General features: G+C 39.3%; 1 protein-coding gene across 1 annotated transcript in view; it reads left to right on the forward strand.

The window, feature by feature from the left end:
- Positions 1-5,267: 5,267 nt before the first annotated feature.
- CFAP36 (cilia and flagella associated protein 36) overlaps positions 5,268-26,413 on the forward strand; it is a 43,641-nt gene continuing 22,495 nt past the window's right edge. The window contains exons 1-3 of the mRNA XM_007938009.2: positions 5,268-5,382; positions 10,048-10,112; positions 11,846-11,947. Coding sequence (XP_007936200.1) covers positions 5,268-5,382; positions 10,048-10,112; positions 11,846-11,947 — 282 coding nt within the window. The remainder of the gene's footprint in view (positions 5,383-10,047; positions 10,113-11,845; positions 11,948-26,413) is intronic.

The following is a 26,413-nucleotide window of genomic DNA, read 5'->3' on the forward strand; positions in this document are numbered from 1 at the left end:
GAAGTTGAAATTGACTTGATGGCACTTAACAACAACAGCAATTACTAAGTATTGTGCCAAGTACTTTTTATATGTGCTATGTAATTAATCCTATTATCAATCCTTCCTAGGGATTGATAATATCAATTTTACTATCAATGCTGTAGTAAAAGTACTGTAGATATATGTGGGTGAATGAGGGATGATACACACACACACACACACACACACAGGTATGCATTGCTTAACATCCACAATACATTTGTGAAATAGAGTAATATGTAATTTGGATGTTGTAAAAATAACATATTATATAAAGCAGTCCCATGCACTCTGTAGTTAAGTCTCAGTAAACCCTATCATACTAAAACTTTATAGAAGCCTGTTGGACAAAACCCGAGAGCTGTGCCCACTGGATACAGGAGTGTAAATCTGGCAAAGCCAGCATCTGGATTTCTGGGTGCAGAGGTGGGGAGTGTTCATGCACAGAGTAGGGGTCTTGGCCACAAGGTCTGGGTTGTAGCAGCTGGGAGCATGGCTGGCAGTGGCAGCCCTGGCTGCTACTGCCCTATTGGTGCAACTGCTTCCTAATTACGTTCAGTCATTGCTTTTACCCAGATGACTATGCTTTGCACTACTGAGAAACCTGAAAAATGCCACTTGACTGCATGACGTGACCTTTGGTGAAATACACAAAACACACATACCTGATCTTTTTCTTCTACTCCCATGCATTCACATAGGTGGCTACAGTTTGTGTTAATTTCATGATCAAAGTATTTAACATATTTTCCTAAATGTATGTAAACATCGTGGTTATAAAGAATCCCAAGTAGTGAATAAAAAGAAAAGCCTTAAGTATTTGTTTTTTTTAAATTGTGATTTGGGTGAAAGTTTACAAAGCATATTCATTTTCCATAACATGGTTCATATACATTCTGTTTCAGGACATTGATTGTAATCCCTAAAATGTAACAGCTTTCTTCCTACTTCCTCCCTGTGGTTACCTTTTCCCTACGTCCTTTCCTTATGCATTCCTGCCCTCTGAACTATCGCCCTGTACAAATACTGCCCTTCTGATCTCCCATGATTGATTGTTTTAAGGAGTTTACCTACCTGGTGTAAATGTTCACATTATATGCCTGTCTATTGTTTGGCTGGAAGCCATAGGAGTGAGTTCAATTCCAGGCCAGAAGGGTGACTAGGGTGATAATCTTGGGGGTTTCACCAGTCTCTATCAGACCAGTAAGCCTGGTCTTTTTTATGATTTTGAATTTTGTTCCACATTTTCCTCCCACTTTATCCATGATTTCCTGCACTGATCTCATGCTGAGTGGTTGACAGCGGTAGCCAGGTACCATCTAGTTCTTTTGGTCTCAAGGTCATGTAGGCTGAAGTTCACATGGTCCACTAGTGCCTTGGACTAATTGTTTCCATGCATCTTTAATTTTCTTCTTTCTTCTTTGCTCTGAACAGGGAGAGACGAATTGTTGCATCTTAGATGGCTGCTTGCAAGCTTTTTTTTTTTTTTTTTTAAATTGTGATTTGGGTGAAGATTTACAGAGCAAATTCACTTTCCATATAGCAGTTTACATACACTTTGTCTCATGACATTGATCACAGTTTACCACAATGCCTGCAAGCTTTTAAGACCTCAGTTGTACAGTATGTTATGCCTATTGAGCTTGATGTCCCCTGGGATCATGGTCCCAAGCCCATGGGCCCAGTGACTCAGTCTCTCAGGGTGTCTGTCTGTGGTTAAGAAGCTATCACAACTTTGTCCCCTGTTAGTTCTATTTATATGGATGTTCTTACAGCACATACAAATATGTACATAGAAATATTGTCTGTCAGACTTATATATGGTCATGGGTATATTCCTTTTTGCCTAGACATACCTTACCATTTAGCCTGTATACCTATGTATCTACCTGTAGAGAAAAGCCTTAAGTTTTGAGAAGATTGAAATAATAAAATGTATTGAAATAAATGAGAACACTTACAGGCCTAAAGAAATATGCATTGCTCACATTCAGGAAGAATGCTGAGAAAATAAAGAAAGGAGAGCTTGTGCATTCCAGTATTATCTGCCTTCAAGTGGAACAGGAACATATTCGCAAAAGATTGAAGATAAAGGCTCTAATGATGAGTAAAGCCAAGTGCAGTCAGCACTTTGTAGCCTCCAGTCCCATTAGAAACCATGCAATCAGCTTCTTCTTGAAAGGAGGAGACTGGCAGAACAATAACAACAACAACAAAAAAAAAACAACACTGGATTTCTATTTCAAGCCTGTTCAGAAGACAGGAAAACAGAACAAAAAGCCATAGTAACCAACCTCTGCTGTCACAACATTTCAGCCTCAGAATGATGATGTCTTTCTTTCCCTCTGCCTCTTCTCAGTAATTCAAAAACCACAACACTTCACACCCATTTCCAGCAAGTCCTATTTGGGCTATGGCTATCCTCTATATACTTTGTGTATTCTTTTCATTTTCTTTTGATGCTTCCTGCGTCATTCATTATTTTACCCATAGAATCTTTCAATATTGCAGCTCAAGGCTTGACTTTTTTATTCAGTTCTTTCAGCTTGTGAAATGCCCAGCATGTTCTTCTCTTTTGGTTTTCTAACTCCAGGTCTTTGTACATTTCATTATGATAACAGACTTTGTCTTCTTGAGCTGCTCTTTGAAATCTTCTGTTCAGTTCCTTCACCCTGTCATTTCTTCCATTTTCTTTAGTTACTCTCTGTTTAACAGCAAGTTTCAGAGTCTCTTCTGACATTGATTTTGGTCTTTTCTTCCTTTCCTGTCTTTTTAATGACCTTTTGTTTTCTTCATGGTTGATGTTCTCTATGCCATCCCACAATTCATCTAGTTTTGGGTCACTGGTGTTCAATGCATCAAATATATTCTTCAGATGGTCCCTAAATTGAGGTGGGATACAATCAAGGCCATATTTTGGCTTTTGTGGGCTGTTTCAATTATCTTCAGCTTCAACTTGAAGTTGCATATCAACAATTGATGGTCTGTTTCACAGTCAGTTCCTGGCCTTGTTTTGGTTGAAGATACTGAGCTTCTTATCGTCTCTTTCCACAGATATAGTTGATCTGATTCCTGTGTATTCCACCTGGTGGTCCACGTGTATAGCCATGGTTTATGTTGTTGAAAAAAGGTATTTGCTGATGGGACATGACTCAAAATGGAAAGAAACAGCTGTAAACATCTATTAATAATTGGAACATAGAATGTATGAAGTATGAATGTAGGAAAATTGGATGTTGTCAAAAATAAAATGGGACACATAAAAATCTAAACTGTAGGGATTAGTGAGCTGAAATGGACTGGTTTGGGCCATTTTGAGTCAGACAATCTTATGGTCTACTATACTGCCTCGGAAACCCAAGGAGGGGTGGCTATGAGTCGGGGCGTCTTGATGGCAAACAACAACAACAACAACATGCGAGGAATGACAAATCAAAGAGGAATGGGATAGCATTCACTGTCACAAAGAATGTTTCAAGATCTACTCTGAAGTACAATGCTGTCAGTGATAGGATGATATCCATATGCTTATAAGGAAGACCAATTAATACTACTATTATTAAAATATATGGTGCATCAACCACTTAAGCCAAAAATTAGGAAATTGAAGATTTTTACCAACTTCTGCAGTCTGAAATTGACCAAACATGCAATCAAGATGTATTGATTATTACTCACTCACTGCTGTTGAGTCAGATTTGACTCATAGCCACCCCTCCTTAGGCTTCTGACATGGTATCACTACAGAAGTAGATTGCCCAACCTTCCTTCCGAGGCATGGCTGGTGGGTTTGAACCACCAGGCTTCTGGTTAGCAGTCAAATACCCCAGGCACTATGCCACTAGTGATTGCAATACAGAAGTTGGAAACAAAGTAGAATCACTCACAGTTGGAAAACATGGTCTTGGTGATAGAAATGACTCTGGAGATGGCATGATAGAATTTTGCAAAACCAAGAAGTTATTCATTGCAAATATCTTATTTATAATTCTGAAAACCAAAAACCCAAACTCACTGCCTTGAGACAAATCCAACTCATAGCAATCCCTCCCAGGTGGTATCTCTACAGAAGTACATGGCCCAGTCTCAGCTGTAAAAAAACGATACAGTAGTGCTATTTTTATATGAAAAGATACACACACATACACACACACACACACACGTATATATATAGGAGCTCTGGTGGCATAGTGCCTATGGCATTTGACTGCTAACCAGAAGGCTGGCAGTTCAAACCCACTGGCCACTCCTCAGAAGAAAGGTTGGGCAATCTGCTTCCATAATGATAACCACCTCAGAAACCCAAGGAGGGGTCGCTATGAGTCAGGTCCGCCTCAAGGGCAAATAACACTAACAATACAAAAAAATATGTATGTATATATGTATTCACACACACAGGATTATTTGAAGGTTTTTTGCAACTCCAAGCCTTCAGAGATCCCATTACAAATAATTCAAAACATACTACAATGGAGTCAAATCTAGGTATCCAGTTGCAGTTATTTGCTATAAGCCTTGGTTACATCAACATTTATTTTAAATGTGTATTAATTATGATATTGCCCTAGAAAAACTCCTAGTTCTAATTATCTCCACGCATCAGAGATTGAAGACCAGCCTGGAGAGCCAATCAGCAAATCTTACAGAGCTACTTTGCTCCATTTTCTACTTTTTTTTTCGGCCCCTCCCCCCCAGGTTTGTATTTTCAAACAACCCTTTAATTACAAACGCTCTGGGAAACGGGGCTGAAAATGGAAGTCACTGAGAGGTTGGGAACACCTGGCGAGCCCGCGCCTTTAAAGCCCTTTTAGTCACAGGCCAGATTTCTAGTTTACCGGGCAACAACTGTAAGCCTCTGCTTCGACGCCCTTCTCTGAAGAGGGATTGCAGAGATTCCTACCAGCATCTACAACCAATTGCAGCACTTCTACTCTAACAACCCCGGACCAATGGGCGGAGGGTTATCTTTTGATCCGCTTACTGTTCTTTTCCAGCCAATCGGAAACGTTCTTCAAATGCCCTTCTGTGAGGTGCGCAGACTCTAGGGAAGCTGTGTTCGCTTCCCGGCAGCTGCCTGGGGCGGCTACTCTAGTTGCCATAGCGACCATTTTACGTTAACCGACTTTTAGCTTTCATTCCAGTGTCCCGGCGACTGCTGGGACAGTTCTTTTCCCTCGTGGCTCCCTGCGGCGGAAGAGCCTTAGCAGGCTCGGGGCTGGTCAAGGCCTCTTGCCCCTCGGAGCAGAATGGCTGCGGAAGAAGAGGAGGAGGTGGAGTGGGTGGTGGAGAGCATCGCGGGCTTCCTACGAGGCCCGGACTGGTCCATTCCCATCTTGGACTTTGTGGAGCAGAAATGTGAAGGTAAAATCCAGAGCCTGAACTGGCAATCCTTTCTCGCATTCTCTTACAGCCGCAGTTGGCAGGGAGGTGGTCAACACAAACCACCTTTCAACTTCAATCCGCCCCCCATCTGCCAGATTTAGAGCTACGTGTGTAGCATAAATGGCTTTCACAACTCCTGTGTTTTCGTTTGCAGAACTGAAATGCGATCGATATCCTTCTACTTCGGGGCCCAGACGCACATCCGAAAAACACTAACGTTATGCGCGGTTTCTCACCTCTTCCTGAACATTTCTGCCTTGGCTGGTGAACTGTTTGGGGTGGGCTACTTCCCTAGTGATCGAAAAGCTTCGGTATCCTTTCGAGTTCATTCTAATCCGTAGTACTTTGCCCTGTGGAGTCAGTTTATGAAATGAGAAATGATTTGCCCAAGAACAGCAGTTAATTGAGAAGGAGGCCCTATGATCACTTCCACCAGGCCCAGAGCCGATGATCAATCTGATGGTTTGTTCCCTTTATTGAGATCTCTAACACTTGGGTATGCTAAAAATGGGGAGTACTTTCTAATAAAGAATATAAAAGTGTTGTTGTTGTTGTTGTTATGTTGCCGTCGAGTCGGATCCGACTCATAGCGACCCCTCCTTGGGTTTCCGAGGCAGTATCACTATGGCAGTATATTGCCCCATCTTCCTTCCGAGGAGTGGCTGGTGGGATCGAACCGCCAGCCTTCTGGTTAGCAGTCAAGTGCCTTAGGCAAATCTCCGTGTGAGGGAGGAGTACCTCCAAGTTCACACCTGGGAGTTACCCATTGAGTTACTGGAGACAAACTGGTTCCCATTCACGGAAAAGAAACCAGAAATACTGTCATTTCAATGAGCACCCAACCGTTAACACCCGTTTTTTAGCCTGGCAAGACTTTGAGGGTAGTAATATCCATCAGTCATTTGAAGCACTATCTCGCGTTGGAGAGATTAGGCTTGTTTTGTAAGGTTAAGTGTGGGAAAGCTAGGACAAGTGAGTACAAGCTACAGGAAAACATTTCTATAAAGGAAGTGTTTCATAATGAACTTATCCAAAATGGTTTGGCCTGCTTCTGAAAGTAATGAGTTCCCCAGGCACTGTTGTTACGTGCCTCGAGTCGGACCCGGCTCGGCTCGTAGCAAGCCCTCCTTAGGTTTCGGAGGCAGTATCAGTACGAAAGCAGATTGCCCAGCCTTCCTTGCAAGGAGTGGCTGGTTTTGAACCGCCAGCCTTCTGGTTGACAGTTAAGTGCATTTAGGCATTACGCTACCACACAAAGAAAGGCAAGAAGGAATAGGAAAGAAGGACTCAAATGGAAACGCGAATCACAGGGAGAAAGTGGGAAGGATGCTGTTACATTGTGGGATTGCAGGTGTATATCATGAAACAAATTGTGTGTGAACGGTTGAGTGGAAAACTAACTTGCTCTGTAAACTTTCACCCAAATCACAATGAAAAGTTGCAAAAAAATGTAAATAAATAAAGAGTAAATCTGTTAGCCAAGCCAGTCAGTGGAGATGATATACAGGAGATTCAGCTCTCACATGGTTGATTATTCTGGATGACCTTTAAGAGTCCTTTTCAACCCACCAATTCCATGAATCTGGTAAAGATGAAATTTAGATTGACACAGAATCCTTTAATTACATTCTCTCAGTGCCACAGTCAGAATTCCATTAGTAGTTATGAAGTATCAGTTTTACAAGTAGTTTTTTAAGAAGTTCAAAAATAATTATTTTTATTCCTTTAAAAAATTTAAAATGCTTTATGAGACTGCTGAAGCATGAGGAAATCTGACCTCCTTTAAGGAGAAGAAGAAATTAAGTCATCTTTTGATTCCATTTACTCCCCCGAGGCTAAGTGGTAAAATGGGGGGAAAAAAAAAGTTTTTTTTAATCTTCAAATATCTGAAGTGGCTGCATCTCAATAACACATAGTAATCCTCAGCCTTATAAGCATGTAATGTGACTGAAAACAATTTTAGTAGGGTTTTATTGCAGCTGTTATGCCTCCTTACATAGAGATGTCAAGAGAAATGGAAGTAACATGGCAGTGACACTTGGAGTAAGTTTTTATACTTCACTACCTTTGGGTTGGCTAATCTCTACCTCAGATAATTTAAAGATTGTTTTTGTACAACTCTTTTGTAAAAGTTCAACAAACATTGGGTGTCTACTATGTATGAGCCCTTGGGCCAGAAGCTGAGGGTAGAATAAAGATGAATAAAACAGTCTTTGTATTTGAGAAGTCTAGTGGAGAAGATAGGCTGCTTAACAGAATTGAAATATAAAACAGTAGGTGCTATACTAAAGTTAGACACATGGTGTTGTGTGTTATGAATTAGAGGGAGAGCTCTAAATGCCTGTTGTTGTTGTTGTTATTTGCCGTCCAGTCAGCCGACTCATAGCGACCCCTCCTTGGGTTTCCGAGGCAGTTATCACTACGAAGTAGGATTGCCCAACCTTCCTTCTAAATGCCTAGGGGTAAGGAAGTAGATAGCAGGTCATGGAGAAGGTGCCACCTTCCATGTGGTTTGAAGAGTGGTTGGGAGAGAAGTGGGGGAAAGGCAAACGATAGAAGGGACTCTTAAGCAAAGGCTTGAAGGTTTGAAGCAGTGTGTGCATTGTTTGAAGGCATTACAAGTAGTTGGATGTTGTTAAGAGTGCAAAGTTTGGATTGTGGAGTGGTGGAGATGAGACAGGGATGAGATGAGACCCTAATCTTGGAGGGTCTTGTTGGCCTTTTAAGGATCTTGCACTTATTCTGTAGGCAATGAGCACTCATTGAAGAACATTAAGCGAAAAATTACAGACGTTTGTTTTGTATTTTAGAAAGATCATTCTGGGGGGAACTAAAAAAGTTTATTGTTTACATCTTATGCGTTTGTCCTCTTTGTCTAATTAGGTTGTTGCTTCTTGAGGGAAAATACACCTTTTTAAGTTTATGTGGTATCTCATTCATGTGATCATTTGGTAGACATTTGTTTTTGTTTTGTTTAACTTCATTATTAATATTGTTAAAATTATTAATTATGTGTAACAAAAGTGACCTAGTCACTTCTAGTAACATTTGCATCAACTAAATACTATTATGAACAGCAATTTATAATCTATAAAGTGTTACTTGAGAGGTACTTGAGCATTTCTAAAATATAATAATCTGCTTGTATAAGTCTGTGGGAATGAGAATTTAAAAAGAAAATCAGTGTTCAATGTGTTTAATTATGTGTACTTAACCCACCAGCCACTCCTCGGAAGGAAGGTTGGGCAATCCTACTGACGTAGTTAGTGATACTGCCTCGGAAACCCAAGGAGGGGTTGCTATGAGTCAGGGCTGACTCGATGGCACACAACAACAACAACAACAACAACAATATTATCAAACACACTGTATTTAGGCAGCATTTTAAAAATCTCTTATAAAAAACTGTCATGGCAATTTTATTCACATGTTCTGAGAGTTATTTTCCGATAAAGTCTGTGAGAGTTTTTTTCCCCCACTTTTATCGGTCCTCTTCAGCTAGCAGTGAAGTGAGAAGTTATTTTCTATGGTAGTTCACTTGCTTTGTCTATTATCAAGTAAATATATTCAGATTTGTTCTTTCCTTCAGACTTTTAAGAACTGTTAAAAGAGAAGACTTTTTGGATAAGCTTAGTTTTTGGTTCAAGTGCTCATATGCATAAGAATTCTTTGTTCTAAAAGAATCTTTTCTTTTTTTGGTCCTATGGGCCTTTGTTAGGAGCTCTGGTAGCATAGTGCCTAAGGCACATGACTGCTAACCAGAAGGTTGGACGTTCAAACCCACCAGCCACTCCTCAGAAGGAAGGTTGGGCAATCTACTTCAGTGCATTTAAAAATATTTAGACTAGTATTAGTGTTATTTGTAGTGTAAAAATCTCAAAAACATCCTGGGGAGTATGAGATACTAGGGGAGGGAGTATTTCTCTGTTAAAACTCAGTGTTAAAACCTGAATATTCAAGTTTTTCATGATGTTTAGTGTTAGTGTATTTAATCTGTCATTACTAGACTCTGCTTTGTGTAGTGCCTGTTGAGACTCATGATCTGATGCTGAGAAAGAATATCCAAGATTGCCTCATATACATGCACGCATCATAAGTCTAAGAATTCTGCCTTTCTTACAAAGATATCTGAACAACTGTCCATATGTCAGTTTTCATAACCTATTTTCTAAAAACTTTTGGACTTAGAAAGTGGTAGAGACAGCCTAAATATTTTTATGTACTTACCTGTGTTTTCAGGAGCTCTGGTGGCATAGTGCCTAAGGCATTTGACTGCTAACTAGAAGGCTGGTGGTTCAAACCCATCAGCCCTCCTCAGAAGGAAAACTGAACAATCTACTTCCATAGAGATACCGCCTCGGAAACCCAAGGAGGGGTCGCTGTGAGTCGGGTCCGACTCCACAGCAGTGAGTTTGTTTGGTTTTTTTTTGGTTTTACCTGTATTTTCAGGTGTGCTTTTTATCTAAGAGTATTAAGAAAAACTCACCGCCATCACGTTGAAGAAAAACGAAAAAAACAAGAATTCAAAGCTAAAGAACTGGACTATAATAATGAATAGTTATGTTTGTATGGAGTAGACTGATGTTTGCATTGGTGAAATGATTTTTTTTTTTAACACTGGTACTATTTTTCATTTAAATTTAGTTTTTGATGATGAAGAAGAAAGTAAATTGACCTATACAGAGATTCATCAGGAATACAAAGAACTCGTGAGTATTTTTTTCATTGATTAGAATAATATTACTTTTTGCTTTTTTAAATTAAAAAAGGACCTTTCCATTAAAATTCTTTAATTTTACAAAATTAAAATATATCCTAATAATACTACTAGTTAACATGAGCTTCTGAGGGTTCTCTGAGCATTGCATTCTTAGGACTTCTTATTTCTTCTATCCTAGAATCTAAGAAATAGTTGGGTTTTTTTTTTTTTTTTTTTTTTAATATTTAATTAATTTATTTATTGTTGTGGAGAATATACACAGCAATACATATACCAATTCAACGAGGAATTTTTTTAACAACGATTTTAAGGGATCTTGCATCTAATCTTTAAATTTTGTCGTTATTATTTTGCTGATGCCAAGGAAGTATTTATTCATTTATCCCTGGTTGTCTTGTGATTTTTAACGATGCCTCAGGGCAACTTAAGAGTTATGCCACATTGTCCTGCGGGCTTGGGACCATAGTCGCAGGGGACATCAAGCTCAATTGGCATAACATACTATATAAAACATTGTTCCACCTCCTACTTTGGCGAGTAGCAACTGGCATCTTAAAAGCTAGCAAGCTGCCATCTAGATGCAACAATGGGTCTTTCCTCATCAAGAAGAAAGAAGAAAACCAAAATTAATGGAAACAATCAGTCCTAGTGACTGGTACACCATCTGATCTGCAACCTATACAACTATGAGACCAGAAGAACTAGATGGTGCCCGGCTACCACTGTCATCCACTTGGAAGGGATGTAGGAGATCCTGCATAGAGAGGGAGAACAATGTGGAACAAAACTCAAAATCATTTGGAGGCAAAAAAAAAAAGAAGGTGGGGACCAGGTTTGCTGGTCCAATAGAGCCTGGTGGAACCACTGAGAGTATGGCCCCTAGCTGCCCTTCAGGTCTGGAATTGAACCCACACCTGTGGTTTCCAGCCAAACAAGGTGCAGGCATGTGAGTTAAACATTTACCTTAAGTAGACACACGCCCTGGAGAGAACAATCATGGGAGAAAGAAGGGCTGCTTATACACAGGGAGACAGCTCAGGGCGCAGAAGAGTATGGAGGGATGGACACTGGGAAGAAACTATGGGGAGGAAGTGGGAGGGGAGCTGTTGCATTGTAAATTTTGGTCAATGACATGAGACAAAGTATATGTGAACTGCTGTATGAAAAGTGAATTTACTCTGTAAATCTTCACCCAAATCAAAATAAAATTGAAAAAAAAAAAAAAGAGTTATGCCACATTGAACTGTATAATCCTCACTTACATTATTTCTAGTAAAGGAAATAAAATTGTGGGAAATTATTTTGTGTGATTTTCTGTGAAATATTTTAACTTTTTGCTTTTTCTGTTAAAAACAATGTCATTGCCATGTAATATTATATGTAAATTAATAATTGCAAACAAGCATTTGATTATACTTTTCCTAACTAGATACAAGGAGCCCTGGTGGCACAGTGGTTAAAGAAATTGGTTGCTAAGCATCAGGTCAATGGTTTGAACCTACCAGCTACTCCATGGGAAAAAGATAGGGCAATTTGCTTCTGTAAAGATTTACAGCCTTGGAAACCTTATGGAGTAGTTCTACTCTGTCCTATAAGGCCAACTATGAATTGGAATCAAATCCATGGCAATGGATTTTTGAGTTTAAACTAGATAAGTAATGTGAAAACTATCATTTACAAATTTTCTATGTTAATTAAAAAAGTTAAACTTTCTCTTTGTAGGTTGAAAAGCTGTTAGAAAGTTATCTCAAAGAGATTGGAATTAATGAAGATCAATTTCAGGAAGCATGCACTTCTCCTCTTGCAAAGACTCGTACATCACAGGTTTTTGTGTTATTCTGCTAACATATAGTTTTAACAGAAATGTCCAGGGTTTCACTTAAATTTGTATGTTTTTCATCCATACTCCTATCACTAGGTGTGTAGAGTTACATAGATAATCCAAGTATAATGTTTTAGACATTGGGGGAGGTGAAGAAATAATTCATCCCATGTACATTGATTTTGGAACCACCTTGAGAAATGATAATCTGAGGCATTAATGAACTGGTACAATTGAAAATGAATTTACTGAACTCAGAACTACAGTAAGATGACAGGGTTTATCCAACCTATAATTTTATTTTATAAATCTCTGAAAATCCTATAGTTACCCTTTTTTAATTTTAGCTTATCTATAATCCATAGTTCCTGGGGCTTCCTTCTCTTGGAATCCCTTTTATTGTTTCATTAGCTCTGCAGTGCTGGGATGAAGAAGATATTATGTGTATTTATGACTTATTTTTTGGGGGTTTGTGCTAGCTGCTATTTTAGGTACTTGATGTATATCATCTCATTTAATCTTTCTGACTCTCCTTAGAAAATTGGCACTATTTTGTTTCCCTTTAGAGCTGAGGAAACTAAAACACAGAGATATTAAGCAACTAGTTCAAAGTTCACAATTAAATGAGCAGGAGAGCCAGGGTACCAAACCAGGCTATCCAACTGAGGGTTCATGCTCGGAGGCTACTCTAAGCAGCTACCTTGTCACAAACATGCTCTGGTTTCCCATCTTCACCAAATAAAATGTAATTCCTTACCAAGACAATAGTCAGTGATTTGACTGCAAATTATATTTTCAGCCTCCATTTCCTACTCCAGCTCTATAAGACATGCCATACAATGGTCAGTCCAGGCTGCTCGGTTTTATAAGTGTCCGCACACTTGCTTGGTCTTGCTTACGTTCTTCCCTTAACCTGGAACATCTGCCCATACCTCTCACTCTGTCATCCTTTATCACCCATGGAAATCCTTGTCATCCTCAGTGTCAGGTTGACAGCAGCTTTCTTGATTAGTCAGACCAGCACTCATTCTACTTTATTAGGCACTTTTACATTGATAGTTTTAGTACTCTGCCTTGAACTCTAATTTCTTAAAAGTTTTTATTGCCATATTAGATTTGAGTTCTTTGAGTTGTTTTTGCATTTCCAGCATTTGACAAAGAGACAAGAACTTAGTTCCTAGTAGGTAGTTTTCAATACATGTCTGTTAATTTAAATTATCTTGGTAATGTGGCCTGTGGAAATTTGCTTTCAGTACTATTTTAACTCATCACTTCCTGGTATAGTTCTCTTCAGCACAACTTCTGCTCATTTAAAAGTCGCTTGCAATTCTAGAAATACAAAATCTTTAAAATAACATAACATTAAAAAAAAATCATATTTAAATGCTATTGTGTGTTCATACTAGTATAAACAAACAGCTGCTTTTATTAATTAATAATTCTTTGAAGGAAAAGTTGTTTTACAGTTCAATGGCATTGGTGGTTCAGTGGTAGAATTCTTGCCTGCCATACAGACTCATTTCCTGGCCAGTGCTCTCCATGTGCAGCCTCTGCCTGTCTGTCATTGGAGGCTTGTGTTGCTATTTTGCCAAACAGGTTTTAGCAGAGCTTTCTGACTGAGCTGGACTAGGAAGAAAGACCTGACAATCTACTTCTGAAAATCAGCCAATGAAAACCCTATGGATCACAGTGATTAATCAGCATCCAGTCATAGAGATGGTGATTGTGGGGATGGAGCAAGACTGGGCAGCAGTTTGTTCTGTTGTGCATAGGGTTGTCATGAGTTGAGGATGGAATTGATGGCAGCTAACAACAAATAGAGTTTTATTCTAAGAAATAATAACTAGTATTATTTTCTTCTCCTTTTTAGTTAAATACGAACAATTTGATTGAAAATTCTTAACTGGTATTTAAATTTAAGACATTGACACTTGTTTTTATTTTCTTCATTTTTCATAAATACACTTTTTTGTTAAAATTTGTCAGCTTCTTATTAAGCCATTATGAGTGAATCTGAATTACTTTGTGAATGAAGATATCCACAGTAGGCATATCCATCTTTCATTGCATTGTCAGAACAGTTTTAATTATTTGTGAATGAAGATGTTTGGAATTTTAAATATTGTTTTCAGATCAGATTAATACATCTTTCTCTTCCATTATATCATACAGTGGCCTTTCATTTATTTGGATTTAATTGACAATACAGTTTTGTTAAGGACTAGGAGATTTTGAGCCAATCAGACTTAAATTTGCGTTCCAGATTCTTCCATTTTCTATCTGTAAGATAGTGTGTAAGATTGACTATCTGATCCTCGCTTTCCACTTCTGTAAAATAGGGATAATATCTACCATGTAAGATTTTTGTGAAGTTTAACAGATAATGTACATAGAGCGTTTAATTTAGCACAATGCCTGGCATATAGCAGGTAGTATATAAATGGAAGCAGCTCTTAATTGTGGTAGCTATTTTGGTAGTTGATTAGCCCTGTGCTAATCAGACCAGGGTCATGTGTTCAATCCCTGTGTGAACTAGTTAGCTTTATTCTCTTCTGGAGCAAACTCTTAGTACCAGACACCTGGTACTAAGCAACATGATGGAATCAGCGCTAGTCTTCACCACTACGAGAAAAACAGCTCAGGGTCCATCGTATAGTGCTTTACAGTGAGAATACAATCTTTATACTTAAAATCATAATGCTGATTCCAGTATGTCAATAGGGGTGCCTTAAAATGAACTCAAAAAACCATTTCTTGCCCTAGGAAATGTAGCAGGTAATTTTTGTTTTATTTCAGTTTGATTTGCTTTGCTTTTGTTTTTTTTCAATCCAGCTGCCAGCTCCCATTGTATTGTGCTGCTAAAGCAGGCTTGCAAAATCCTTTTCACTTGGTCTGGTCATAATCAGACTTAGACCACTGGTCTTAGCATCTCTTTGAGTCTGTCTTGCCTTTTTATTAAAGCCAGCAGGAGCAGCAAGGAGCACATGTGATGAAGAGTTCTAGGAAAAAAAAGCTCAAATTTGTTGTTATTGTTATGTGCTCTTGAGTCGGCCCCGACTCATAGTGACCCATCATTGGGTTGCCGAGGCAGTATCACTATGGAAGTAGATAAGTAGATTGCCCAGCCTTCCTTCCAAGGAGTGGCTGGTGGGTTTGAACCACCAGCCTTCTGGTTAGGAGTCAGGTGCCTTAGGCACTATGCTACCAGAGCTTAAGAGCATATTTTTCAGTGACATAGTTGTGATTTTTTAGAAAATGTTATGAATAAGGATATCCTTCTAAATAGTTCAGAAAATATGATAATAATATAATGTTGTTGTTGTTGTTAAGTGCTGTCGAGTTGTTTCCGACTCATAGCAACCCCATGCACAGCACAACGAAACACTGCCCGATCCCGCACCAGCCCCACAATCCCTGCTATACTTGAGCCCATCATCGCAGCCACCGTGTCAATCCATCTCCTTGAAGGCCTCCCCCTCGTTCGTCGACCCTCCACCCTACCAAGCATGACATCCTTCTCCAGGGAATGGTCCCTTCTGACAACATGACCAAAATAGGTGAGACGAAGTCTGGCCATTCTTGCTTCCAAGGAGCATTCTGGCTGCACTTCCTCCAGGACAGATCTGTTAGTTCTTTTAGCAGTCCATGGTACTTTCAGCATTCTTCACCAGCACAACTCAAAAGCAACAACTCTTCTTCGGTCTTCCTTATACATTGTCCAGCTCTCACATGCATACGAGGCAATTGGAAATATCATGGCTTGTGTCAGGCGCACCTTAGTCCTTGAGATATCCTTGCTCCTCAGCACGTGATACAGTTCCTTCACAGTTGACTTTCCCAATGCTACACATCGTCTAATGTCCTGACTGCTGCTTCCATTGGCATCGATTGTAGAACCAAGCAACGTGAATTCTTTGACAACCTCAATCTTTTCTCCATTTATTGTGATGCTGCTCATTGGTCCAGTTGTGAGGATTTTTGTTTTCTTTATATTGAGATGTAATCCATACTGCAGACTGTATTCTTCAACCTTCATCAGTAGGTGCCTTAAGTCATCCTCACTTTCAGCAAGCAAAGTTGTATCATCTGCATATCTCAGGTTGTTAATGATTCTTCCTCCAATCCTGATACCACGTTTTTCTTCATATAGTCCAGCTTCTTGGGTTATTTGCTCAGCATATAGATTGAACAAGTGTGGAGAAAGGATACAACCCTGACGCCCTCCCTTCTTGATTTTAAACCATGTAGTGTCCCCTTGTTCTGTTCAAACGACAGCCTCCTGGTCAAGGTACAGATTCCTCATGAGTATAATCAAGTGCTCAGGAATTCCCATTCTTTTCAGTGTTATCCATAATTTGTCATGATCCACACAATCAAATGCCTTGGCATAGTCAATAAAACACAAGTCAACATCTTTCTGGTATTCTTTGCCTTGAGCCAAGATCCATCTGACAACAGCTATGATATCCCTTGTTCCATGTCCTCTTCTGAATCCGGCTTGAACCTCTGGAAGTTCTCTGTCAATAGACTGCTGCAAACGTTTCTGAATTATCTTCAGTAAGATCTTACTTGCGTGCGATATTAATGATATGTTCTATAATTTCCACATTCTGTGGGATCACCTTTCTTTGGAATGGGCACAAATATGGATCTCTTCCAGTCAGTTGGCCAGGTAGCTGTCTTCCAAATCTCTTGGCATAACTGAGTGAGTGCCTCCAATGGGGCACCTGTTTGTTGAAATATCTCAATCGGTATGCCATCAATTCCTGGAGCCTTGTTCTTCGCCAGTTCTTTCATTGCAGCTTTGACTTCTTCCTTCATTACCACTGGTTCTAGATCATATGCCACTTTCTGAAATGGATGAAGATTGATCAATTCTTTTTGGTACAGTGACTCTGTGTATTCCTGCCATCTTCTCTTGATGTTTCCTGCATCATTCAATATTTTGCCCATAGAATCTCTCAATATTGCAACTCGAGGCTTCAATTTTTTCTTCAGTTCTTTCAGTTGGAGAAACGCTGAGCCTGTTCTTCCCTTTTGGTTTTCAGACTCCAGGTCTTTGCACATTTCATTCTAGTAATTGGCTTTGTCTACTCGAGCTGCTCTTTGAAATCTTCTGTTCAGCCCTTTTACCTTTTCATTTCTTCCATTGGCTTTAGCTATTCTCCGCTCAAGGGCAAGGTTCAGAGTCTCTTCTGTCATCCACTTTGATCTTCTTTTCTTTTCTTGTCTTTTTAGTGATCTCTTGCTTTCTTCATGGATAATGTTCTTGATATCTTCCCATAATTCATCTGGCTTCTGGTCACTGGTGTTCAATGCATCAAATCTATTCTTTAGATGATCTCTAAATTCAGGAGGGATATATTCAAGATCATACTTTGGCTCTCTTGGGCTTGTTTTAATTATCTTTAACTTCAAGTTGAATTTGCATAGGAGCAGTTGATGGTCTGTTCCACAGTCAGCTTCTGGCCTGGGTTTGGCTGAAGATGTTGAGCTTTTCCACCGCCTCTTGCCACAGATGTAGTCAATCTGATTCCTGTGTGTTCCATCTGGTGAAGTCCATGTGTACAGCCTCCGTTCGTGTTGTTGAAAAAAGGTGTTTGCAACGAACAAGTCGCTGTTCTTGCAAAATTCTACCATACGAGTTCCAGCATTATTTCTGTCACCAAGGCCAAATTTTCCAACTACAGGTGATTCTTCTTTGTTTCCAACTTTTGCATTCCAGTCACCAGTGATAATTAACACATCCTGATTGCATGTTTGGTCAATTTCACGATAGAGATACATATTATTTCTGTTGTCTTCAATTGGGCTTTGAAATTTTGTGGTATTTTCCAACCAAGATAGGCAGTAGTGATAGTGAGCCCCATTGGGTTTCTGAGGCAGGAAATCTTTATAGAAGCAGATCGCCCAGTTTTCCTTCTGTGAAGTGGCTGCTGGGTTTGAACCACCAACCTTCTGGTTAGTCAAATGCCTTAGGCACTATGCCACCAGAGCGCCAATATAATAAATACAGATACGTATTATTTCTGTTGTCTAGGCAGAAATGACTTCCTTATTGCTTGTGATTTTTTTCGCCTGGGGAAAGCCTATCAATGATGTCTATATTTGGCAAAACCCAGGGACTCCTATTTAACAAGAATCAACCAAACAATATTTTCAGCTTTTTCAATTTTGTTTTTGAGTTGGTTTACTCTGACTTTTATAAGATAGAAATTAATACTCTCACAAACATTTTTATTATGATAACAGTGGTTTGGAGAAATTGTGCCTAATTTTCACTGTTGAATTGATAAATGTGTTATTCATTTTTAAAAATACAAAATAATTAACAGTGTTTTGTGTGAGCGCTAGTAAGAATTTTAAATGGTTCTCTGAAGTATTTATTTTTATCATAGATAATACATTGCAGTAATTTGCCTTTCTCGCCATCGTCTTTGTGACTCCTACCAGATGATTGAGTGTATTATGCAAATGTGAGGTGCTTGTGGCTCACCAAGGGGATTGGCTAGCTTGCTAGTAATGTAAATAATACTCTTATGAGGGTAGGACCATGCAAATAATATGTATGGAAGCCTAACGTAGGGATTGGTCAGTTTTACCATCCTTCTAGGCTTAAAATGAGCGATCACAGAGGCAGAAAGGGGAGATCTCACTACCATCAAGAAGGAAGAGTCAGGAGTTGAACGTATCTTTTGGACTTGAGACCCGTATGTTTAACTTCCTTGATGTAGGAGACAGACAGTTGGGATATGAGAGATGGAGAGACACAATGACAGAGAGTAGGTGTTAGCAGAGACGGCAGAACCAAGAGACTGACACGAGACAGAGCAGTGGGCTTCCCAGCCCATGGAGTGAGAAAGCTGAGTGCCTTTGGGCAAGAGGCTTATGAGCAGAGGCCAAGGGGGACCGCAGGGTGCACAGAGCAAAGGCTGGAGAGAAGTGTGCTTGTGGCAAAGCTGAGAAGAGGCTATATTGATTGAAGACCTATATCCTGAACTGTTAACTTCCATAATAAACACCTAACTGTGAGTATGGTCTGTGAGCTCTGTATGACCATTGTAGCAGATTATCAAACCCAGCAGAGAAGTGGTGAGTAGGACAGTTGGTGTCATTTGGTAAAAAGGTTGGAGGGTAGAGTCAATTTATGACCTACTTCTCCCTCCTAAGAATTAGCCTTTGGCTGTTGATCTTGATCCTTCTCCCTCCTTGTGAAGTTGGAAGAGCTCAGATGCCCCACCCATGCCATTTTCACAGATATTTCTTTGTTTTTTTTTAAATGAATTTTATTGAGATATAGTTTACATACAGCGAAATACACAAAACTAAAGTGACATGGGTCAATGTGGTTTTTTGTTTATTTTTTGCTGTATTCACTACCCTTCCCTCCCACCCCTGGCAACCAACAAAGAAAGTTTCCCTCCATATGTAAACCTTTCCTTGACCCTCCCAAACAATGAACTAGTACTATATTTGTCCTTCTGTGATTGACTTATTTCACTCAGCATAATGTCCTTCAAGTTCATCCAACTTTTGTGGTGTTTTGCAGACACTACATTGGTAGCGTAGTGCCTAGGGCACTTGACTGCTAACCAGAAGGCTGGCAGAAGGAAAGTTGGGCAATCTACTTCTGTAGCGATACCGCCTTGAAAACCCAAAGAGGGGTCACTATGAGTTGGGTCCAACTTGACGGCACATAACAACAACAACAACAACAAACATTATTTTTTTATGCTGCATAACATTCCGTTGTGTATATATACCATAGTTTGGTCATCCACTCTTCCATTGATAGGCATATAGGTTGTTTCCATCTTTTTACTATTGTAAATAGTGCTGCGATGAACATGGGTGTGCATATATCTGTTCCTGTCCTCAATCTCACCTCCATAGTATATATTCCGGGTAATGAAATTGCTGGCTCCAATTGTATCTCCAATTCCAACTTTCTAAGGAATCACCATACTGCTTTCCACAGTGGTTGTATCACTTCATAGTTCCACCAGCATTTGTTATTTTCTACCTCATCGAACCTTGCCATCAGTGCTGGGGTGAGATGGTATCTTGTTGTTTTGATTTGCATCTCTCTGATGGCCAGTGATCATGAGCATCTCTTCATGTATCTGCTGGCCACCTGAGTATCCTTCTTGGTGAAGTATCTATTTATGTCTTCTGCCCATTTTTCAATTGGATTGTTAATTCCTTTGCTGTTGTGGCATTGGAGTTTTCTCTAAATCTTAGAGATAACTCCCTTGCCAGATATGTAATTATTAACAAGTATGAATTTGTTGCTGTCATTTTTGTTATGTGCTTTTTCATGGTGTCAATTTCTTTGTTCCTTAGAATTTTCCATGCTGAGCTCATTTTGTTTATGAGTTGTGTTACCACTTCCTTCATTGCTATTGTTTTAGTATTTGCTAAATATTTGTGCTGGTCCTCTTTTTTATTTTGATGTGAAGGTTTATAATTTTTCTTTGAGGTAACCCTGTGATTTATAGCTTTCTTCCCAAGTTTAGAGCAGTCCATTCTATCTTGTAGTTGTCTTGACTTCCCTACCATTTAGAAGTTCTGTAACTACACAGTTTTTCCCTTTTTATGGTATGTAGCTGTCCTCATTTGCCAGTTGATGTCTCTGGTTCCCTGTTTACAATTTTGTAGGCTTATTTACTTTGGATACTTCCATAGCTGGGCTGGTTTCTGGGTTATGTCACCATGTGTGTTAATGGTCAGTTGTTGTTGGCTGTTGTTGCCTCTCTGTCCAAAGGACTCCCTTTAGCATCTCTTGTAAGATTGGTCTGGTTTTAACAAATGCCATAATTTCATCATCATATTTGAGGGACAATTTTGCTGGGTACATAATTCTTGGTTGGAAATTTTTCTCTTTCAGAGTTTTATATATACCATCTTCTCGCCTGCATGGTTTCTGCCAAGAAATCTGAGTTTAGTCTTATTGGTTGCCCCTAGGTAACTTCATTTTTCCTGTGCTGCTTTCAGGATTCTTTCTTTGTCTTTGGTTTCAGTGAGTTTGATGATCATATCTGGTTGATTTTCTTTTGGGGTCTATTCTGTTTGGAGTTCATAGGATTTCTTGAATGAATATATGCTCATCTTTTGTCATACCAGGGAAATTCTCTTCCAACAAATCTTTGACAGTTTTCTCTGGTTTTATTTGTCTCTTCCTGTTCAGGAGTTCTGATTACACATACCTTTTAATGGTATCCCACATGAACCTTGCGCTTTCTTCATTTTGTTTCGATCTTCTTTCTGATTGATCATTTTCTAAAGAAGTATGAGGTATTTGTCATCAGTCTCACTAATTCTGTCTTCCATTGATTCAGTTCCACCCCATTCAATGTCTTATCAATTTCTGAAAATTTAGTATTTATCTTCTGGATTTCTGTATGCAGATTTTGTATCATTTCTAATTTTTCATTTATTTTGTCATTTTTTTTCTTGTATTGTCTTTTGAAATTGTTCTAGGCTTTTCTCTGTGTTTTCCTCAATTTTGTCAGTGTTTTCCTTGATCTGCCTCTCAATTTGTTGAAGATAACCTAAATATAATTCTTTTGAATTCCTTATCAGGGAGTTCCAGTGCTGCATCTTTCTCAGGGATGTGTTCTGGGTCTATGTCCTGGTCCCTTGTTTCTCCTGCTTTGTCTTACTTCTTTGTGTGCACTGTGATGCTCTGTTGTCTCCAAGGCATTGTGACATTTTTTGTGTTTATATTTAATCGGCAGTTGTATGTTAGAGTGACTTGGCCCACAGTTTTCATTTTCTTTGTTTTGTATGTTATATATGTAAGCAGGATACTGTGTTGTGCTGCTCTATTCATTAGTTGGCAGCACTTATACACTCACCACCCATCTCTTTTCCTGTTGTTAGCCTCCCATATGTCACTACCATCCTTGGCAAACAGAGCCTATTGTGTCCCTTGAATCTGAATGATAGTGCTGTCACTTTAAAATAAAAAATGGCCACCACTTGTAAAGTTTCAAAATGGCTGCACCTTCGGTCACTTTAAATATCCAAAATGGCCACCGTTTTCAAACATTCAAAATGCCTGTGCCTTCAGTCACTTTAAATATCCAAAATGGCTGTCCCTTGTAAACAATCAAAATGGCTGCACCTTTTGGACAGCCAAAAGTCTATAGCTCAGGTTGTCTCCCTCCTTGCTGTTTCCCTTCTTAGTCATAGGCCACCAGTGTAGTCATCCCTGCAGCCCTTGACAACCAGGGCTGATCTTTAGGTCAATACTCAGGTCCCATTATCACTTGGAAATATTCAAGCTGTTGATCCCTTCAGAGTAGCTGACAGTCCACTGCTCCAACTGTCTCCATACTCACCATTTTCATTCAGGTTTTTCCGTTCGTTCGTATGTAATCTACTTCTGAATACTTCCTTTCAAAGATCAGGGCTCCAGAATTACCTTCTGAATCTCATGTCAATTGGTTTCTCTCTTCTTTGTTGAAGAGGTGCTGTGTAGCTTGTCTGTCTATTCCTCCATCCTACCAGAAGTCCAGATATTTCTTCTTCCTTCAAGTAATAATAGCTTTCTTTTTTTTCACATACATTGTGCTTTTTTGAGATATAATCTGCATGCTATAGAATTCACCCATGTAAATGCACAAATTAAATAAGTGAGGAGCATACCCACTCCTCACTGACTGACATAGTTAGATTCCAAAGACTAGGTCAATATATGAAAATCAACATTAGGTGAAAATAGAAGATGACCTCATTGGATCACAAAATGGAGGATGACTACATCATTACATAACTGCTAAATTTTATCATTACGTAACTGAAGCCAAACCACTGAGAATCATGGCTTAGCCAAGTTAACACATAACGTTAACTGTCACAGCCAGCGTTATTCTTGCCTTTCAGCTAGGTGTTTATTACTACCAGATATATGTTGTTGATGTACAAAATAGTTAGATAGACTTTTTACTGTTACCATAAATGTGAAATGTTGGATAGCGAGGTAGTCTAAGTGAGGAGTATATTTTTATATTCATTGAATTGTGCAATTAATCATCACAATCACTTTTAGTCATTTTTATCACTTCCTAAAAGAAACCCCAAACCAATTAGCAATCATACCCTATTTCCTCCAGACCTCTCCTTCAGCCCCTGGCAATCACTAATCTACTGTCTGTCTCTATGGATTTGCTTATTCTGGAAATCTCATATAAACATAATCATACAATATGTGGTCATTTGTGTGTGGCTTCTTTTACTTAGCATAATGTTTTCAAGGTTTATCTATGTAGTCAGGGCTTTGAACTTCTTCATTCCTGTTTATCCCCTGCTGAGATTTTGCCTTTCCACCTCAGATAATACTGAATCAGAATCTATATTTTAACAAGGTTCCTATCTTGTTAAAAAGAGGATCTATAAGAAAGCAGATGTTGTTAAAATACAGATTCTTATTCAGTATGTTTGGGATGGAAATGCAAATTCTCAGCAGGAGGTTGAACTGGAATGAACCAGTTAGAGCCCTGGTTGTAGTATGTATCAGTACTTCTTTTCCCTTTTTGGGCTGAATATCCCATTGTCTTGGACATATCATAGAAGCCCTGGTGGTACAGAGGTGAAACACTCTTCTGCTAATTGAAAGGTCATCGCTTTGAACTCAGAGGCTGCTCTGTGGGAGAAAGATAACATTAGTCTGCTTCCATTGAGATTACTGATTACAGTAGTTCTGTTCTATCCTATAGAACTGCTATGAGTTGAAAATCAACTCAATGGGGTACAAAAACAACATGGATATATCACATTTATTTGTCCATTCAGCTGTTGATGAACCTTTGAGTTGTTTCTACTTTTGGCTATGATGAATAATGTTGCTATTAGCATTTGTATACAAGGTTTTATGTGGACATGTTTCATTTCTCTTGGGTATATACCTAGGAGTGTAATTGCTGGGTCATATGATAACTCTTTTTGTTTTTTTTTTGGTTTGGTATGATAACTCTATGTTTAACCTTTTAAAGAATTGCCAGATTGTTTTTCAAGGTAGCTGTTAACATTTTTTATTCCCTCCAGCAGTGTATGAAGATTCCATTCTCCCTACATTCTTGTCAACACTTATTATTAACTATCTTTTTTATTATGCTCATCCTAGCATGTATGAAAGGAGCTGTGGTAGAATAGCATATTCTGTAATATAGTTTTCCATTCAATAATTCATACACATTTTGTTTTGTGACATTGAGTGCAGTTCCCACAGTGTAATAACACTCTTCTCACTTCCTCCCTGTGTTTACTGTTTCCTTTTGCCCTTCTTTCCTGTCCCTTCCTACCTTCTGAGCTTTAGCCCTGGGAAAATGCCATCCTTTTGATCTCATATGAGTGATTATTCTAGGAGTGCATATCTTCCTGATGTTCACCTTATAAGCCTGTCTGTTTGGCTGAAAGTTGAATCATAGGAGTGAGTTCAGTTCCAGGCTTGAAGGGTATTTGAGAGCCATATTCTCCGAGGTTTCACCAGTCTCTGTCAGACCAGTAAGCCTACTCTTTTTTTTTTTTTTTTTAATGATTCTAAGTTTGGTTCCACAATTTTGCCCTACTCTGTTCAGAGCCTCCTATTTTGATCCCTTTCAGAATGGTCAGCAGTAATAGCCAGGTACCATCCAGTTCTTCTGATCTCATAGTCATGGAGGCTAGGATTTGTGTGGTCCATTAGTCCTTTGCACTAATTGTTTCCTTGCCTCTTTGATTTTCTTTGCTCTGGACAGGTGAAGACTGACACCTTAGATGGCCACTCACAAGCTTTTAAGATCCCAGTTGCTAGTCATTAAAATAGGATGTTGAGGTTTTTCTTTGTGGACTATGTTATGCCAATTGATCTTAGTGTCCACCAAGACTATGGTCCTCAGCCCCCAGGCCCAGCTACTCATTCCATCAAGATGTTTGGTTATGGCTAAGAAGTTTTCATAACTGCCTCCTGTATGCTTTGCTGTCAGCCACAGGGATCCAGGTGAAGAGAGGGAACCCTGGCACACCCAAAGCAGCAGGGCGGGAGAAAGGGTATTAAAAGGCCCAGGAACTGGGACAGAGGAGGAATCAGCTTCAGGGACCCAGGCAAGGGTGGTAGGAGAGGTTTCCAACAGGGAGACAAACTTGTCTGTTGATTTGTCCTACCATGGTGACATGTTGATGTGAGTTTTGAGCCACTGATGTTTCAAACCCAGCGGGATGCACCTGGTGCACAGCTATCAGCCCAGCTTACAGACTGAGACAGACTAGGAAGAAGGAAGAGGCCATTCACTTCTCAAAGAATTGGCCAGGGAAAACATTATGAATAGCAAAGAAACACTGTCTGATACATTACCGTGCAACTTTATGAATAGTCCGGTTAGGTTAGAAGGCTCACAAAATAGGACTAGGGAAGAGCTGCATCATCAGAGTGTATCCAGCCTTACTCATATGGATAAAGTAAACCTTTGGAGACTGCCATTTGCTGATGTGGCACCACTCAAATTGAAGAGAAACAGCTGCAGACATCCATTAATCATCGGAACATGGAATGCACAAAGTATGAATCTAGGAAAATTGGAAGTTGTCAAAAATGAAATGGAACACATAAAGATTGATATCCTTAGCATTAGTGAGCAGAAATGGACTGGTTTTGGCCATTTTGAATCAGACAACCATATGATCTACTACGCTGGGAATGACAGTTTGAAGAGGAATGGCGTAGCATTCATCATCACAAAGGATGTTTCAAGATCTGTCTTGAAGTACAGTGCTGTCAGTGATAGGATAATATCCATACACCTACAAGGAAGACCCATTAATATGACTATTATTCAAATTTATGTCCCAACCACCAAAGCCAATGAGGAGGAAATTGAAGATTTTTAGCAACTTCTGCAGTCTGAAATTGACCAAACATGAAATCAGGATGTGTTAATTATCACTGGTGACTGGAATGCAAAAGTTGGAAACAAAGAAGAATCACTCGTAGTTGGAAAATTTGGCCTTGGTGACAGAAATAATGCTGGAACTTACATGGTAGAATTTTTCAAGACCAATGACTTGTTCATTGCAAACACCTTTTTTCAACAACACGAATGGCAGCTCTACACGTGGACTTCACCAGATGGAACACACAGGAATCGGATTGACTACATTTGTGGCAAGAGGCAGTGGAAAAGCTCAGTATCTTCAGCCAAAACCAGGCCAGGAGCTGATTGTGGAACAGACCATCAACTGCTCATATGCAAGTTCAACTTGATGTTACAGACAATTAAAACAAGTCCAAGGGAGCCAAAATATGATCCTGAATATATCCCTCCTAATTTAGAGATCATCTAAAGAATAGATTTGATGCATTGAACACCAGTGACTGAAAACCAGAAGAATTATGGGAGGATATCAAGAACATTATCCATGAAGAAAGCAAGAGATCACTAAAAAGACAAGAAAAGAAGACCAAAATGGATGACAGAAGAGACTCTGAA

The sequence above is a fragment of the Orycteropus afer genome, unplaced genomic scaffold (genome assembly GCF_000298275.1).
Source record: "Orycteropus afer afer isolate SDZICR_OR568_19922 unplaced genomic scaffold, OryAfe1.0 scaffold00046, whole genome shotgun sequence".
Taxonomy (NCBI): domain Eukaryota; kingdom Metazoa; phylum Chordata; class Mammalia; order Tubulidentata; family Orycteropodidae; genus Orycteropus; species Orycteropus afer.